This window comes from Fukomys damarensis, unplaced genomic scaffold (genome assembly GCF_012274545.1).
Source record: "Fukomys damarensis isolate Sample0158 unplaced genomic scaffold, DMR_v1.0_HiC HiC_scaffold_21, whole genome shotgun sequence".
NCBI classification, from domain to species: domain Eukaryota; kingdom Metazoa; phylum Chordata; class Mammalia; order Rodentia; family Bathyergidae; genus Fukomys; species Fukomys damarensis.
Genome location: NW_022900933.1, coordinates 32,017,971 through 32,036,155, shown reverse-complemented (window position 1 = coordinate 32,036,155; position 18,185 = coordinate 32,017,971). Strand labels below are relative to the sequence as shown.

General features: G+C 48.0%; 1 protein-coding gene across 1 annotated transcript in view; it reads right to left on the bottom strand.

The window, feature by feature from the left end:
- Rin3 (Ras and Rab interactor 3) overlaps positions 1–18,185 on the bottom strand; it is a 97,285-nt gene that overhangs the window by 70,574 nt on the left and 8,526 nt on the right. Inside the window, exon 2 of the mRNA XM_019205252.2 lies at positions 863–1,070. Coding sequence (XP_019060797.1) covers positions 863–1,070 — 208 coding nt within the window. The remainder of the gene's footprint in view (positions 1–862; positions 1,071–18,185) is intronic.

Below are 18,185 nucleotides of genomic sequence, written 5' to 3'. Positions count from 1 at the left end.
CAAGACTTGTCATGTAGAGGTACAAGATCCCAACAATGAATGTAACTGTACTGTATCCCTAAAATGTACCAATAAACTCAATTAAAGCTGAAAAAAACAAACAAACAAACAAACAAAACACACACACACACACACACACACACAAATGGCTGAGGCCCAACCCAAACCAGAGAAATAAGCATTTCTGGGGGTGAGGCCAGGTCACCACATTGTTTTTTAAAACCTCTGAAGGCTATCAGTTGTGGATTCGTGTCAGGTCCCACCACTTAGCAGACACACTGCTACCACCACAGAGCTGTGTGTCCTCCTGTGGCCCTGCTGTCTAGGGCTGCTGGAGGGATAAGAGCTGGTGCTGAGAGCACCAGTCAACCAGCTCTCTTGCTATGTAGTAGGAACAGAACCCCTAGGAAGGAGTGTTAATATCCCCTTTTCAAAATGACAAAAGGTGAGCCTCAGAAAACTTAAAACTGTTGGCCCACTCCCACAGCCTGACTCCAAAATAACTTTTGACCACCACAGAGCCTCGTACTTCCAACTGTGAAGTAAAGGGGTCTGAAACTACCCTCATCTTGACACTCTCTGGTTCCCAGCCTCCTGGTTGAACCCTCAGTATGGCTTCCAGACCCTCCTAGTCCTGCCTATCCAGTCTCAGTGTCCTGCAAGGCCCACCCTCCACCCACTCCCTGCTCCCCAAAGCAGAAACCAGTCCTCCCACAGACTCCACCACTGCACTCTGAGAAACACTGGGGCTGAAAGCAGACCAAGACAAGAAAGGAGATTGGACAGGCAGCTGTCGGGCCACAGCTGCTTCCCCAATGAGTCCCCAGAGCTCCCTGAGCTGTGCCTGCTGGTGCTGACTCACCCCAGCCACCTCCCGGTGTAGGATTCGGGTCACCTCTGCTCGGTCCAGCCCCAGCTGCAGCCAAATGGGGCACGTTTTGATCAGCTTCTCCAGGATACTAACGCCTCGGCGGGGAAGGCAGTTCTTTGAGATGGCTGGCAGATGCAGTCCCACACTGTCTTCCTCTTCCTCTTCCTCTCCCTCTCCTCTGTCGACATCTGGAACAGGACTGAGAGACAGAAATCAAATGATCAGCCTGTCCTGCAGCTGGACCAGAGAGGTACACAGTGAGTGAGGGTTAAATTCAACCCAGCTTATTTCCTTACATCTATGTACCTGGGGGCTTTGGAGGATCACATAACGGAGAGACCATGTCTACACCTTAAGGCACTTATAATAAAGCAGGTGAAACCAGGCATAGTGTTGAATGCCTGTAATCTAAACACTTTGGTAGGCTAATATAAGAGGGTCACAAGATTGAGCCCAGTCTGGGCAATTTAGCAAGACCTTATCTCAAAATAAAAATACTTTAAAAAAGGGATGGAGATGTAACAGGTCAGTGCAAAGGTCCTAGGTTTTATCCCCAGTCCTTCAATCCATCCATCCACCCATCAATCAATCGATAGATCAAGTGAAGAATAAAAAATAAACTGAGTGAGGCATACACACAAGCAGCAGGCTATAAACAAAGAGGGAATAAATATAACAGGAGTGGAACACCAGTGTTACTCGCAACTCGGGGCTCAGAAGAGCACAGGTGGCATTTGAAGAGAGCCATGTAGAAGATTTTAAAATACCTTTAGCTGAAGAGTAACGTATGGGCAGCAAAATGCACAAGTCTCTATGGTACAGCAAGTACTGCTTTACATGGCTACACCCATGTACTATCACCCAGATTAAGAGAGAGAGAGAGAGAGAGAGAGAGAGACCTGTGCTATCCAACGCCATGACGATTCACCACAAGTGGTCACCTGCCTTCAAAATGGCTGATCCAAACCGAGACATGCCATGAAATACAGGCTTTGGGAGACTTAGTATGAAGAAAAGAACATAACAGAGCTCGTTAATAGTATTTTATATAGATTATATATCGAAATGTCTGCTTAAGTAAACATGAAATTAATTTCTTCTTATTGTTTTAATGTGGTTACTAGAAAAATTTAACAACTCTGGGACTTGTGTTATGTTCAAAGTTTCTGTTGGACAGCACTGATATAGAACATTCTTTCCTGAAAATTCCTTTATGGCCCCTCCCAGTCAACACTCTCCACCTCAGCGTGGATGAAGCAGGAAGTTCACAGACTCAAGAAGTAGCAAAACTGATCTGAGGGCCCAGAGACCTGGCATACTGTCCATCACTCTGCTTGGTTTAAGAGATGTGGGACCCACTCCAACTCTCTCATCTTCCCCACTCCAGCACACACAGGCTCGTTTTGAATCTGGGGAAGGAATAGCCATATCTGTTCCATGGCCCCTGGAGGCAAGTGGGTTGAGAGTTCTGGTGGTGTTCTACCTGAGAACTAGGTCTCTCACAGTGGTATCTGTGGGGTTGGAAACCAATCAGACAAAACCAGTCTCGTATAGGACCAGGAAGCGGCACGGAGCCTCTCAGTTTGTCCTCTGCCTCTGTGACACTGCTGGGGCAGCAGTGAGTAGGGCTGGGGCTCCTTCTGGAAGTGTGCAGGGCTTTGCTGTAAGGAGCCACTTGGGAGTGGGTGGTGAGGCCAGGATGAGCCCTATAACAGAACGTGCGATAGTGGCACACTCCCGAGAGGCAGAGTAGCAGGACTCAGACATCACGATGATACCGTTTTCCCCCAAAGGAGGGAGGGACAGGAAGTTCTAGCTTCACTGAATTTGCTGAAAGAGGGCAGGAAGGTTAGGCAGGAGGAGGAACATCTGATCGTCAGGTGAAGCTGTCCAAAGGCTAATAATTCCCTCCTGTCACACAAACACACACACACACTCACACACACACGGGATCTGCCTCTGGATCCACGGCCTGCAGCCCACACAGAAGGCAGAGCTGGGTCCCTGGGGAAACAGGAATGTCGCTGGAAATGGCAGGAATCAGGGCTAGGTGGGGTGGGGAGGCTGTCCCATGGATTCCAAGGCTGTGCATGAGGTGAACAGTCTCCTTGGAAGCTCCAGGCTGGTGGCCCAGAGGACACTGACCCCTTCCCAGTCTCACCATCTCCTCTGCAAAGGAAGGTGAGAGGGTGAAGGCTACAACCATCCAGCAAAGAAGTACCCTGGGGCCCGCAGTTCCCTCTAGCTCCACTCATAAACACAACAGTATCTGTCCTCTGGTACCAAGACACCTGTTACAACCATCCTGGAACATCTGTCTGGACTCAGGGCCTTCCCCAGGTGCCAGTCAGGGCTCTGCTTTGCTGCTGGCAGTGAGCGTCGTGGGCTCCTTGGCTAAGTCCCTCCCACTTGGGGCCTCAGTTTCCTCATTTGCACAACAGGGGTGGGAAGATTCCTCCATCTGCTGGTGCCCTAGGTGGGCCCTGGGCATATCCCATTTTGTCCTGTAGAACTAGGTCTGCCATCAGGCAGACTCTGGAGAGGAGGCAGATGGCCTCTCATTCATTCATGCCACGAATATTTCTGAGGACCTTCGAGTGGCAGATGTTGTTCTAGGCATGGGGTAGAGGCATGAACAAAATGGCAAAACAGAAAGAGAGAGAAGGAGAGACAGAGAGAGAGAGAGAGAGAGAGAGAGAGAGACAGAGAGACAGACAGAGAGACAGAGAGACAGAGAGATGGAGAGACAGAGAGATGGAGAGACAGACCCCAAACCTTCATGACATTTACATTTACGTTCCGGGGGGCCAGGACAGGCAGTCCTGGGGAGTGCATAGCTTGAGTGTGTCCCACGGTGGTACTTCAAGATGCGGAGGTAAGGGCCATTGGAAACTCTAAACCAGGAGACCAGAAAAGCCTCCACTGGGAGACTTTGGACTAAACCCCTGGTTGCAGGAAATGTAGAAGAGATGTCCAGTTGGAACCAAGAGCAAGCTCTGAAGCCTGGGGCTCCTGCTCCCGAGGAACCCTGAGCGGGTGGGTAGGTGACAAGGAGAGATGGGGAGGAAACAAGGCCAGGCGTGTGGAGGGCTCTGACCCTCAATCTGTGCATGTGAGCAACTTCCCAGGGAAGAGGGAAGGGCTGGGCCTCTGGCTTTGGTTTGCTGCTTCCCCAGATCAGTCATGGGGCTTTCAGGTCCAGGAGAAGATTTGCTGGGGCCTCATGGGTCTCTGAGAACACACAGCAAGGATCCACTTCTCCTTGCAGTTGTATCTGCATCTGGAGGCATAAAGCTGCTCCTGTGCTGGTGACCAAGTAGAAACTCTGCCCCAGGCTCCACTGGAGTCACAGGGACTGTGCCACCTCATTCCCTTGTGATTTTGTCCCTTCCCTACTCTAAGAGCTTCAGTGAATCCAGCCCAGTCCCTAATATCTATCATTCTCTTTCTGGATCCTTGACCCCAAAAACATTCACCCAAGCCTGCTGTCCATCACCCCAAGAGAACCTAAACTTTCCCACCTGCCCCTCCTCAAGATGTCCCGTCCACCTCAGTGCCTGCAGGGCTCCAGCTCTTCCTCCCAACCCAAAGGTGAAAGTATTTGACCAGACACAGACAGCATCGACTGTAAGAGAAAAACAGATCCACTGGGCTGTGTCAACACTTCTGCCCACCAGGCTGGGAGAAATATCTGTAAAATACAGCTGTAATACAGAACCAGCAAACCATGTCAAACACGGGGGCTCAAAAGATTTGAACAGATGCTTCGAATAAGAAGATATGTAAATGGGCTCATAAGCAGGTGAAAATTGCTCAGAATCCTCAGTCATTAGGCAAATGCAAATTAAAACCACAATGGGATACCACGGTACAACCACCAGAATGGCTAGAATTAAAAAGACTGACAATGCCACACGTTGGTGAGGGTGGGAAACAATCAGAACTCTCACATCGTGTTGATGTAAATGTAAACTGGTATAAGCACTTTGCAAAAGGGTCTGGTAGATTTTATAAACCTGAACATGCACCTGCTCTGTGACCCCGTGCTTCTGCTCCCAGGAGAAGCAAAACACACGTCCACAAAAAGGCTTGTACATAAGTGGCCATAGCCACCATTACTTATAATAGCTCAAAAGTGGCCCAGGGGTCTGTCGCTGGAAAACAGAACGAGCAGACTGTAATACTCAGACATTTAGGAATGACCACGGTGGGACATGGATGGGATGGAAAGCTAGGATGACAGAACAAGTCCCTGGGTGCAGTAAATTATTACCCTCTATAACATGCCATTTTGCAACAGACCACTACTGTGAGACCTTGATAAAACCACATAAGCAAAATGTTCGCACAAAATGAGAAACTGTTACCAAGAAAAAAACCTAAATAAGCCCTCTAGTTTCACTTGCTCGTAGTCAGCTTGAGATCATTAATTTTGGAGGTCACACAGCTGGGCAGTACATGATTAGTCTCCCTCTAGCACTGCTGTAGATGACAGCTCTACGTGTTGGTTGTGACAGCAGTTGCCTCCATACTTCCCAGGGCCCTGAAGTCTGCTTTGCTAAGATGGTTGACTGTCCTCTAGGGCCTACATTGTCTGATGGGTGACAGGAATGGGAGAAAAGGCTTGGTATCTCTTCTTCATATTATTTCTCTCCTTTGCTATCTTTAACCTTGAGTCAGATCCTACTCCTCCACTCTGCACGTGGACATGTTGACCATTTAAAAAATGTTGAGGCCAAGATTATGATGCAAGTTTAGCTTGGCCTATTACTGTTGGAACTGGTATGTGTTTCTTCTACACCACCCTCACGTGTTTTTCAGCAACTTAAACACTGAAAGTCCTTCAGCCCTCTCACAAGGTCAGGACATTATGCAGGGAGAAGGCTCTGAGAGCTGCAGACAGTAACTCAGCATTTCCTGTTAGTCAAAGTTCTTCATACTAAGTACAGTGTGCCTCACTTCACAAACTTAATTCACTCCACAATTCTGGCAAAGATGGCTGGGGTTGTGTTTGTCACCTGATGCGGGGGTTCGTGAACAGAAGCAAAATGTTGCCGAACTCTTCTGTTTGTTTGTTATCTGAATTGTTTGCAAACAGAAGCATTTGTGAACCAAGGCACTGCTGTACAAAGCTGTGATGTTATACACAGGATGCTGGTGTCAGATATGAAAATCCAACAGCTTCTAGGGCAAGTTGACCACGTCCAAGTCCCTCACAAGATGTAGCATCACTTGGAACTGTGCCTGTGGCCACTGGGAATTACTAGATGTTAGCCCACCCCAGCAGGAAGAAGAAGAAGAAGAGGAAGAGGAAAGAGAGAAGGAAAGAAGGAAAAGAAGAAGAAGAACAACAACAACAATAAAAACAACAACAACAAAAAAACTGCTGCTCTGTTTGTTCTGGGAGCAACAACTTGGTCATTCTCTCAAACAACTGCTATCCCAACAAGGCTGAAGTTCCCCATAAATCTTTGCCTGTGCAACTATGTGAGCTTCTAGTATTTGGCCCAGTCTTGTTTCTACCAGCTCTAGATCAGAAGATCCCATTAGCTGGTATCAGTACATCAGCGCAAAGAACAGAACAACACAGAGGCAGCACTGACACACACACCCGCGAGGACGAATCCCAACATGCTGAATGAAAGAAGCTAGAGGCAAACGAGCCAGCGCCTATGCATCCATTTACATAAAGTGCAAATGGCATACTTAGAAAGGTACACTTGCTTTTATCTCATGTAAACTTTGCGCCGATTTGATAAAAAGAACCACAAGCAAATGCTGAACTCTAGCTAATGATATAGATGCTAACATATTCAGGAAGTCTGACTTTCTTACAGATGCACAAAAGTGAGATGCATTCATGGATGAATAAGGATATAAGTAAAAAAGCAAAATGGGAAACATGAAGGAGTGGGTTTGTGGGCATCACTGTAAAATTCTTACAACTCTTCTGTGCATTTAACGTTTTCTTCAGGGGACTGCTGGGAATACAGCCTTCAAGGCCTATTCAGATGAAGCCTGCTGCTGTACTAGAAGTTCTAGTTTTAAATCCAGGTGTGTGCTATCTGGCTAAGACTTTATCCACCAGTTTAATCACTTGTTTAAAGAAAAGGCTAAGAGTTGTCAAGCTGTCTTTGTTTAATACAGTTACTGTGAAAATTCATCAGGATGTCTGTTAAGTACCTAGCATAGTGCCTGGCATGTAATTTGGGGTTTTTCTGTTTGTATTTTTGATACAGGGTCTCACTGTGTAGTTTAGGCTGTCCTTGAACTCACTGCATTGCCCAGGTTGGCCTACAAACTCTCAGTGATCCTCTCGCCTCAGCCTCCCAACTGCTGGGATTCCAGGTGTGCGCCACCATGCTTAGCCTAGCATGTGATTTTGTAAATGTTACTATATATATTTTGTAAATGTTTTGTAGATGTTTTTCCATCTCTGTAACTCTGTAGTTGGAATTCTTTTTCTACTATATTGCTCCCACACTACAGCCTTGATCTTACCACTTGGCACATTGGACCGGACTGGGCACACATCTGTGTCAATTGTTTTGTGCCCAGGACATCAGGCTCCACTGGTGACCCACATGTTCAAGTGCCTGGGAAACATAAGGCCTGAATGAACACAGGCGCAACTGCCAAGATAACCCAGTTTTCTTGGCAGCATAACAAACCACTGGGAGGATCTCTTTCACGCCCAAGACCAGCAGTGATGAAAAGACAAAAAAAGGTCAGGCTTATCCCAGACACCTGCAGGGTTGAATGTCAAAGGGCCGGCAGCCTCAGCTGCCCAGACTAACAGCAGAGGCCACAGCCTCCTGAGACGCTGCTTTCCAGGACCACCCAGGCCCTGCAGGTCCGCCTGACCCTCTGGTCAAGGCCCGAGTGTGGGTCAGCAGAGGAAGGATCTCAGGGCTAAGAGGATCCATAAGAGGCTGCAGCCCCTGCCTGTTAGAAGGCAGAGAAGGAACGGCTGAGGCCGAGGAGGTCTGTCACCCGCTGGTTGCACAGAGACTTTGCCACCCAGACCCTCCCTCTCCCAACCAAGCTCCAGCTCTACAAGGTCCCACAAAGGCAGCAACAGGACCTCGGGGGCCTCAACAGTGCCAAATCATGAGCCTTGGAAGCTTGGAGCAGCTCTACCACAGACTTCCTCCCTCGACAGGCTTGCATTCTCTGTATCAGGTCCAGAGCCTGAGTTCTAATTAGGCCCAGTGGTTCCCCATCCTACAGTGTCCATGGGCACCCCGGAAGTGCATGTGGTCAAGGCACTGAAAGAAAACCACACGCTGGCCCAGACTTAGCCTCCAGCTTCCTTGGGGATTTTCTCAGTAGCTCCCACAGAGTGAGTGGGTTCCCTGCGCGATGCCTGCGCCTGTCACCCGCCTATTAAACCTGGGCAGGAAGAACAGGAAAGCCCCGAGCTGCCACAGGTAGAGAGGCTATCCAGGGCATGGCCCAGGGGGAGTCAGAGCAGTGTGGGTGCTGTCTGGAAAGGAGTGGCAGTTTTCCAGATGAAGAGGGTGCCTGCTCTGGGCCACCCATGCCAGTTCCAGGAAAGTGGCCCACAGCCTCACTGGGAGGAGAACTGAGGCCGGGGCACAGACCTGGCCAGCCCTTGGGGATATGGGGACAGGCTGTCAGCCCCCGGACCCCAGCCAGGTCAGTGCTCAGCTTCAGCAAGACAAAGGGGGTCTACAGGGACAGAGCAACTGACCCTGCTCTCAGATGGTGTTCAGGCTAGAGGCTGCAGGGGTAAACACCACAGAACAGCTCAGTCGGCCCAGTCGCTCCGGCCATAGTTGGCTCCTTGAGTTACGAAGTTGCTGAGGAGCTGAGTGCAAAATGCCCTCGCAGTGCCAACCACGACTTACAGAGTCCACAGCACACAGTGCCCATGGAGAGCCCATTCTAAGCTCTGAGCATCCCGGAAGCTCGGTCACCTTCATACCTATCATGGTAGGCTGATTTGTGACTTCCTCAAAAGATATGTCCAAATCCAAAGCCCTGGGCCCTGTGACTATGACTTGGGTGGGAGATTGCTGCAGATGTAATGAAGTTAAGGATGCTGTGGTGAGCTCAGCTGGGCCAATGGTGGGCCCTAGAGCCAATGAGAGGTGTCCATATATAGAAAAGGAAGACAGACAGTGTCCATGTGAAGGTGGAGGCAGAGGTTAGAGGTTAGAGTGACGAGGCCCCCATACTAGGAGCTCCCAGGGCTGAGGAAGCAGCCAGAGCAAGGAATGGAAGGAACCACCCTCCATCCGAGGCTCCAGAAGGAACCAGCCCCAGTGACACCCGGACTCGGACTTTCGTGATTCCAGCATTCAGAACTGTGAGAAAGCGAGTCCGTACTGTTTTAAGTCGCTGCTGACTTGCTACTGCAGCCTTCAGAAATGAGTACAGCTGCCCTAAAGTGGACAATCTGCTGGAAAGCTGAGGAGAGTGAGGCACGAAAAGTTGTGTAACTCATTCTAGTCATATCCAGTAAGCGGCAGAGCTGAGACTCAGACTCGGGCAGCCTCGCTCCAAAATCGTTTCTAACCATTGCACCACTTCTAAACTTTCAAATTCAGAGAAAGTTTTAAAAAATCTCCCATAATTATGCATCCATGTAGTATCTGGCAGAGAAAGTTCAGTAATTTTTTTTTAATCTCATGTGGAAATATATGCAAACACAGAGAGGCAAATACATACTTTCCGGTCCCTCTTCTGTCTCTCTTAGACAGAAGCTTTCTTTCCCTCAATAAATTTTTCCTATTCTTAAAATAAATAAATATACATAGAAATGACTTTCAGGAGGTGATGCAAGTCATCATTAAATGTAACTACTTCTGAGAAATTCAGGGGGTTTGTTTCACATTTTTATAATCACGCATCTTAAAGTTTTCTCAGTAATATCTGGCCCATGTGAACACTTCAAATTACTCAGGTGGGGTGACTGCACAGGTGATCACACTTGTTTTCCTCCCCCAAACACTGGTGCTCTGGGGACACCGCCAACCTAGTCCCACCAGGCACACCTCCTTCTCCTAAACAGGCCCTGCTCAGACTTGCTGCCCCTCAGTGGCTGTGGCAGCAACCAGGGACTGACCCAAGGCTGGTTAGAACCATGGCTCAGTCCCCTAAAAAACCACTGGGGCACCAAGAGGGAGGCACCTTGAGAATGCAAACAGCTGTGCCTTCTAGGATGACGATCTGCCAAACTGAAAAGAAGTGAGGTGCTGCACAGAGGGGAATGATGGTGGCCACCAAGGCTGCAGCACTGACCAGGGGACAATGGGAGACGCCAGTGTTCACCCATAAGAGGATGGGGTGTAAGTTTCGAGGGAGTCAGCACAGGGCCACCACACAGTTAGAAGGCAGGAACCAGCAAATCAGTCACATCTCAAAATCCTGTTTATTGTGCAAATGTTAGTCCCCTGTGCTGAGGTTAGGAGAATGTTTCTGGGTTTGAGAACTACTTGCCAAAGGACAAGGGCAATAAGGTACAATGCCTGCAACTTCCTCTGACGTAGTTCAGAAAGAGGGAGACGGAGAAAGAGAAAGAGTGAGTGTGACACAGTGTTAGCAACTGGAGAAATGGGGGAAGAGTTACACGAAGGAATTTGACATTCTCCCCTGTAATTTTCCCAGGAGTTTCAAGTGGTTTCAAAAGAAAAAAGTTAAAATATGCAGTCCTAAAAGCAAACACATGAGAAACCATAATGCCCAGTGCAATAAGCAAAGGGCAGAAGGGATGGGAACACATAAAGCCTGAAAATAAACACAAGAGTTTTCTGTCTTGTGAGGGCTGTGCTGGGGCCCAGGAGGAAAGCAGGGTGGGAGAGGTGTGAAGGAGGTTCCAGTCTTGCAAGACTTATTTATTTCTGAGGAAATATGGCAAAATGATAGGATGCAGCAAAGCTGCACAGGAACTGCTGTTATTCTGCAGAGTTCTCTATGCTTGAACTATTGGATTAAAAACACACAAATGTGTACACACACACACACACCTTTCCCCAGTGTCCCAGGGATGTCACCAGCTGACAGGCGACCGTGTCTGGGCCCAAGCCTCTCCCGCTGCCAGCATGACTCCCTTTGCTCTTCCAGATGTCTGTCTTGGCATTGAAAAGTCAGTTCATGAGCCCCAAGGGCCCTGCCCACAGGAGATCAAGATAAGTCCAGCCCAGTGATGGATCTACCCAGCCACTCAGAGACTCAGGCCTCAGGAGACTTTCTCAGCCACTGCAAGGCCATCAGGGCAGAAGCCAGAGAAGGTCACTGAGAACTGGTGCTCTCCCCCATGGCAGCTCAGGACGTGGGCCAAGGAACAGCAGCTAAAGCCGAAGGCTTTGTACCCCAAAACCCTTTGCTCCTGACAGAGATGCAATGAGAAGAGCACACCATGGGCTGCACACATTTGTGGGCAAGGCCCACTCCTCTTCCAAGGCCTCAGGGTGAGGAGCACATACAGGCTTTGGTCAGGCAGGCCCCGGGGTCCCAGTGAGCCGCTCCAGCCCTGTGAGCCTCAGAGTTGTGCTCTGCACAACACGGAGAGTGGGGAACAGCTGAAGAGCTCAGCTCACAGCAGAGCCGGAACAAGTGGCAACTGCCAAACAAGGACTAGCCTCGAAAGAGCTCAAGGAGGAAGCCAGGCTGAAGTGAGAATGGGGTTGAGAAGGGAAGGGACAGCTACTGGGATGGAGGAGGACGGCTAAGGTCTGGGGGTCGGTGAGCATCCAGACAGACCTGTTGCAGGACTTAGCAGCCACGTGTTGATAAAGCACCTGCCTGGGGCAATCCGTAAATCAGGAGCAAATGCCAATCAGCGTGTAATGATGGATTTCTGTGGTATAAGCACTGCCGCCGCTGCTGACGTCAAGTTCCCACTGGCTTCATAATCAGCTCAAAAAGCCCTTGAATACTTAACAACAGGCCTCCGTGAGCCTGCCAGACCCACCTCACAAAGGAAAGGTTCAGCTGTCCCCACCTCACAAGCTCCCCTAGCACTGTTGTCCCCTCCCTCCCATCCCCACCGAGGAATTGTGTCTGAAGACCTCTAAGGATGCACGCCGGCTACCCCACTGAGCCACTCCCTCTGAGACGCCACACTCAATTTCTACAGGCTGGAACCTCTTCCCCTGAAGTTCTTCCTCTTTGGCCTTTTCCTACACATTATAGGGCAATGAGGACAACCTCCCTGCTGCTACAAAGCCCCCTGCCTTGGCTGGCACCTCTCCCAGGCATCCGGGTTGAACAGCCCTACTCTCCCAACTACTGAGGTCTCGTTCATCCCCCGCTTCCCCAGAGCTGTCTGAGCTGTGTGTTGACAGATACTGTCTCCAGGAATTTGCAGATGGAATGGTTTCTTTTTCAGTAGCACTTAAAGTGTCTAATTCAATGATTTTTTAAATATAGCCACCAAATTGCACAACCACCATCACCACAGTCAACTTTAGAATGTTTTCATCACCCCAAAAAGAAACTTTCTTCCAGGCAGTTACTCTCCGATTCCTCCAACTACTCCCTTCCCCCCCACCCCACACTCTAGCTCCTGGCAACCACTAAGCTACTTTCTGTCTTTATAGATTTGCTGATTCTGGCTATTTCCTATAAATGTAACCATATATTATGTGGTCTTTTGTGTTTGGTTTCTTTGGCATAGTGGTCCGAGGTTTACTCATGTTGAAGTGGTTAGCAGAATTTATCGGTACCTCTGTATCAATGGTTTTCTTCCTTTCTGACAAATGTGGCATGCCACAGTAATGAACATTCAAGCTGTCCCACTTCGGAGACATCACAAATAAGGTGCAAGTTTTTGTATGGAGCAATGTTTTCTGTTCTCTTGGGAATATACCTAGGAGTGGAATTGCGAGACCATAAGATAATTCTACGGATAGCATTTTGAGGGGCTGCCTGGCTGTTTTCCAAAGTGGCTGTGCCATTTTACTTTCCCTCTAGCCGTATGTCAGGGTTTTGAATTCACCGCAACCTTTCCAACACTTGTTACTGTTTGTCTTTTCTGCTATAGCCATTCTACTATGTACGCAGTACGGCCCGCACTGTGGTTTTTTTATTTGCAATTCCCTGGTGACTATGGGTGCCGAGTATCTTCATTTTTGGTCATCGGAATATCTTTTCTGAAGAAGCATTTATTCAAAGCCTCTGTGTATCGTATTTTGGAATGGGGTTCTTTATTCTTGAGTTCTAAGTTCATTGTATCTTTGAACACCAGTCCCTTATGAGATACACAATTGGCAAACATTTTTCCCATTCTATGGTTATTTGGCTTTCTAGAGTATCCTCTGACACTAGATGAAGTCTCATTTGTGTACTTTCCTCTGGTTGCTTACAATTTTGGTGTCATAACTGAGAAACCATCACCTAATCTGAAGTCATGAAAATTTGCTCCTATTTTCTTCGAAAAGTTTTATAGTTTCAGCTCTTGCATATGTCTTTGTTCCATTCTGAATTTTTATGTATGCGTGAGGCAAAGGTCCAGCTTCCTTTTTAGCATGTGACTATCAAGTTGTTCTAGGCCCATTTGTTAAAAGAACATTCTTTCATTGAATTGTCTTGTCAACCTTGTCAACATCAGATGGTCATAAATTATGGAGTGGCTCTGCTTGTTTTGTAGTCCTGGAGATTGAACTTATGGGTGCTCTATCACTGAGATACAACCCTACTCACTTTTAAATTTTATTTTGAAGCAGGGCCTCACTATGTTGCCCAGGCTGGCCTTGAACCTGTGATTCTCCTGCTTTAGCTTCCTGAGTAGCTGGGATTTCAAGTGTATGCCACAGTACCCAACCTAGGATGTAGTTTTGAGCCCTCTGCTTTTATCCTTCTGACTATGCTGAGTATCTTCTGTTTTTGTAATTCTAAAGCATGGAGCCCCAAAACAGGGAAACAACCCCAAAGTTATGCCCTATGCACCATAAGGCATTTAACCATCATTTCCTTCAAACTAGATAGTATCCTATTCCTATTAACAGGAGCCTAAGACAGTATTTCTACAGCTACCTTTGGGAAATAGTTCCCAAGTACTTTGGGAATCCAAAATGAATTTGGATTCTGGGAGTTGGGATCACATTTTGGAATGAAGGGAGATAATAAAAGTTTATGAGATGAGTAATATAATAACATGCTGTAATTACAGGAGCACAGGTGTGATGTAGAAGAAATGTTCCTGAGCTTGGAGTCAGATCACAGTCTTCTGTTTGCACCATGTGACTTTGGGTAACTCACTTCCCCCTCTCTGAGTTCACTGGCCTTATCAGTAAAATGAGGAGGTTGGACTAGATTTGGGATAACTTGCAGGATGCAATTCCATGTGAACTCCAGTTTCTTGGCAGCAACTGCCAAGATTGCAAGCTCTACGGAGAGGAAATGTAGAATCTGCTAGTGATGTCTGTCAGGGGCTCCACAGGGGACAGCAGCAGCCGCTGTGCTATGTATTTACTAAACTTGGGTCAGGCCAGGGACTAAAAGCTCCTTCCAGTACTCTGAATTCCATGACTCTGTGACTCAGCTGATGCTTGACCAGGGGCCTCCTGAAGCCTGCAGGCTCCTCCAAGCTGCTGGCCCTGGCTCAGCACATAGCCTAGTGCAGGCAGGCAGCCAGACCCGCTTCTCTGCGGCTTCCTCTGGCCAGATCATCTTCCCAGACGTGTGCGAGGCTGAGCCTCAGCTGCCACCTCCTTCCACCTCTGGCCCCAGCTCTGGCACACATCAGACCCAAATCACAGCACCAGGCTGACCATGAAGGTCCCATGGGAATGGAAGAGAAGCTGCAGATTTCAGAATCTCATACTCAACAAATGCCTCAGCCAGTTGCAGGGGTTAAAGAACACTACCAAGCCCTGGCATTTTCCACGGGGGAGTGGAAGAAATGTTCCCCACATTTCTCCTTGGCCAGAAAACCCAAAGGCCTAGTAGACAAGGTGGGGCACAGGGCCACTTTAGGCCCTTGACCCTCCATGGATTATGCAGGAACAGGGACCCACTCTGTGGCCCTGCTCACATCCTCAGAGGGGAAGTCAGCTTGAGCAGGACTTCCGGGCTGTGGAAGCAACAAGAGCAGGTCAGGCTGCCTCTGTGCACACGTCACAGCCCACATCAAGGGGTTTGGCAGGTTGAAAGCCTTTCAACTTTCCACACCTGTGTGCTGCAGGCCTTCTGCTGCTCAGAGTGTGTGCTGGGCACTGCCCACCTCCCACCCCAGCCTCCTGACTCCACAGGTGCTCCACTGTCCTTTCTGGTCCCTGTTTGTCCACCTAGACCCCACATGGGCCTTGCTGGGCCCTGCAGAGGCACTGGCTCTTGTGATAGGCATTTCTGGTGCTTGATCCCACCACGCAGGCCTGCCTCCTGCTCTTACATCTCAGGTGTTCTGACATTTGTCACGACTCACAGCCTCCCCGTCTCACCTTTAGCCCTAGCGGCTCTGTCTTCACTTTTGGCTCTGCCCAAGAGCCCTGAACATTCAGTCTCTTGAGCTCTACCTTCTCCTTCTAGAACCTCCTCTGGCACACAGATCCCAGCCCCTTGCGGCCACACTAGATCAGACTCAGCCTGTCCTGCTGATCATCCCACCTTTATCAGTCCCAGGCAGGAGCATTTACTCCCCTCCAGGCACAGGTCATAGATGATGGCACCAATTCTGTCCCCAACACTGTGTGCAATCAGTTCTTTAGTATGCTGAGGGCTGTACTGCCTACTGCTTGAGCTTGGGCTTGAAAGTCAGAAGCCTGTTTAGAATCTCAGCTTGGTGGCTTCGCAAGTGACCATATTTCTCATCACCTTGATTTGCTTACATTTAAACTGAGGAAGGAATATAAGCCTCACTACATCATGTGGCTGTTACAAAGAGCTCAGGAGTGCTTGGTGGCATTGATCACGTAAGTACTGACCCAGAACAGACCACGGGCAGGTGGCATGCGAGGCTGATCACCATAATAAACAATTACAATCACAGCCACCCACAGTGACTGACATGCTGACTCCCGTGCCCAGAGAGCCCCAGAAATGCCCCAGAACATGCAGATGGTGACAAGGCAGGATTTAGGAGACCCATGTCCCAGCCGGGCCTGAAGCCGGAGGCCTCCAAGGCACAGGAACCAGATCACCAAGGGCAACGGGCAGGCCCAGTGCACATCTGTCACATGTGCATGTCCGGATGAGCTGAGGCCATCTCTGCAGGGACAGACAGGAGAGGAAGGAGGCTGGGGACAGTCAGGAGGGAGACTCCTCCTTTGGACCCTTTTGTAGCTTTTAAATTTGAATCATATAACTACACTGCCCATTCAAAAAAGAATGAGGGGGTGAAGGGAGGGCAGGGACAAGGGGAAAAAATGAGAACCAAGACCTGTCATGTGAAGGTACAGGATCCCAGTAATGAATGTAACTGTATTGTAGACCTAGATTGTACCAATAAACTCAATAAAAAAGAAACAAAAACAAAAACAAAAACAAAAAAGATTGAAAATAACGAAAACTCAAAACTCTGGAAAAGGCAAGCTATCTTTAAGAAGACTTCATACAAGAGGTGATTAAAATATACAAGGAAGGAAGGAAGGGTCAAGAAAAAAGAGAATAGAGGGGAAAAAATGGAAACAAAGCTTTTTTAAATATGGAAGGGAAGAGAGGTTGAAGGCAGAGGAGGTGAATAGGGAAAAAAGAAGAGGCACATAACATGTACTGGTATGAATTCCCCATGATGAATGTGATCATTACGCATACCTAAAATATACCTGGCCGGGTGTGGTGGGCACGCCTGTCATCCTAGCACTCAGGAGGCTGAGGCAGGAGGATTGCCATGAGTTCTAGACCAGTGTAGCTACACAGTGAGACCTTGTCTCAAAAAAAAAAAGAGAGAGAGAGAGAGAGAGATTTAAAAAGTACCAATAAAATGTAAATATATATGTATAAGGAGTATGAAATTTTAAACAATTATAGTAAAAGATATATTGCCATGAATTCCCCCTAAAAATATATGCCTTTGCTTCAAACAAACCCCGTCCTTCTTGCCACTGTCTGAAGCAGTTCTAGACGTCCTCTTCCGTGTCTTTACGAGGTGTGATCAAAAATAATGGTGAATGTTGGTGCCACGTGCATCCAGCAGAGAGGCAGCCTCATAAAAACATTATTGTGTCCCCATTCACGACAGTGCACCAGTCACCATGTGACCTCTGGCTCTTTCCCAAAGTCAGAAGGCGAACTGTGAGAGCTGAATATTTTGAACCGATTCAGGACACTGAGGCAACTAAAGACACTCGCGAAAGAGGACTTCCAGACTGCTTCAGAAAGTGGCAAGAGCACTGGGATAAATGCATTGGAAGTGAGAGAGAGCATTTTGAGGGGGAGGAGGAATTACTGGCAACGTATCTTCTATTGTAACTTGAAATTTTTTTAAACACTATTTAAAGTTACATCTCACGTGCTGCTGAAATGGGCACTGCAAAAGCACATTCAGAGAATTCTGCTGTCTTGTTTGGCTAAGACTAGACATGGTAGGTCATTTTCTTTCTAGAATCTCCCTCCAAGAAATAGTTTAAAAATGCAAACAAACTTTAATGGAAAAAGATGTTCAACTGCAACGTGTGGAAACAGGAAACAGAACTGGCGAAGGTCAGCCCCTGCTCTGTGCTCCCTTTAGTTCCTAGCTCTGTGTTCCAGTACCAGGCCTAGCACAGAATAGAGGCTCAAGAAAAAAACGAACAATTAAGTGGGTAGGAAATATCAGTGGAAAACTGGCAACATTCAACCACTGTCATCCTACACAGAAAGCAATTTTAGAGTTCAACTTGATATAAGCACTGAAATAATATAGAGCCATTAAAATGTTCCTGAAATCACTCTCACACACAGCCAGCAAGGGTACTAAGTAGTACAGCTTTCACTAAGGGCCCTTTAGGTAACTTCTGACACAACAGCCAACACGCACACCCTCTGACCCAGTCATCGTGGAAACTTATCTTTGCAGATATGGCTAGATGCATGCAAAATGACTCGTGGGCAATGGTACTTCTTGGATTCACTGGAAACAATTTAAATGTCCATCCAGAAGGGACCAGGTAGATAAATGGAAGGCTATGCAACGGGAAAAAAGTGACAAGGAAGCTCTCTGTGTAATGACATGGAAAGAGTTCTGGGGTATGTGGTTAAGGTACAAAAGCCAAGTATAGAATAGTATGTATACTATGTTCTCTGTTGAAAAAAAAAAGAATAATTGTTCTGGAGGAAGATACAGGAAGCCAGTAGGGTTGTGAGTGACCACATGGCAATGGAGGTGAAAACAGTTTTCTTATTAGACCGCCCTCCCTCTCTCTCTCTC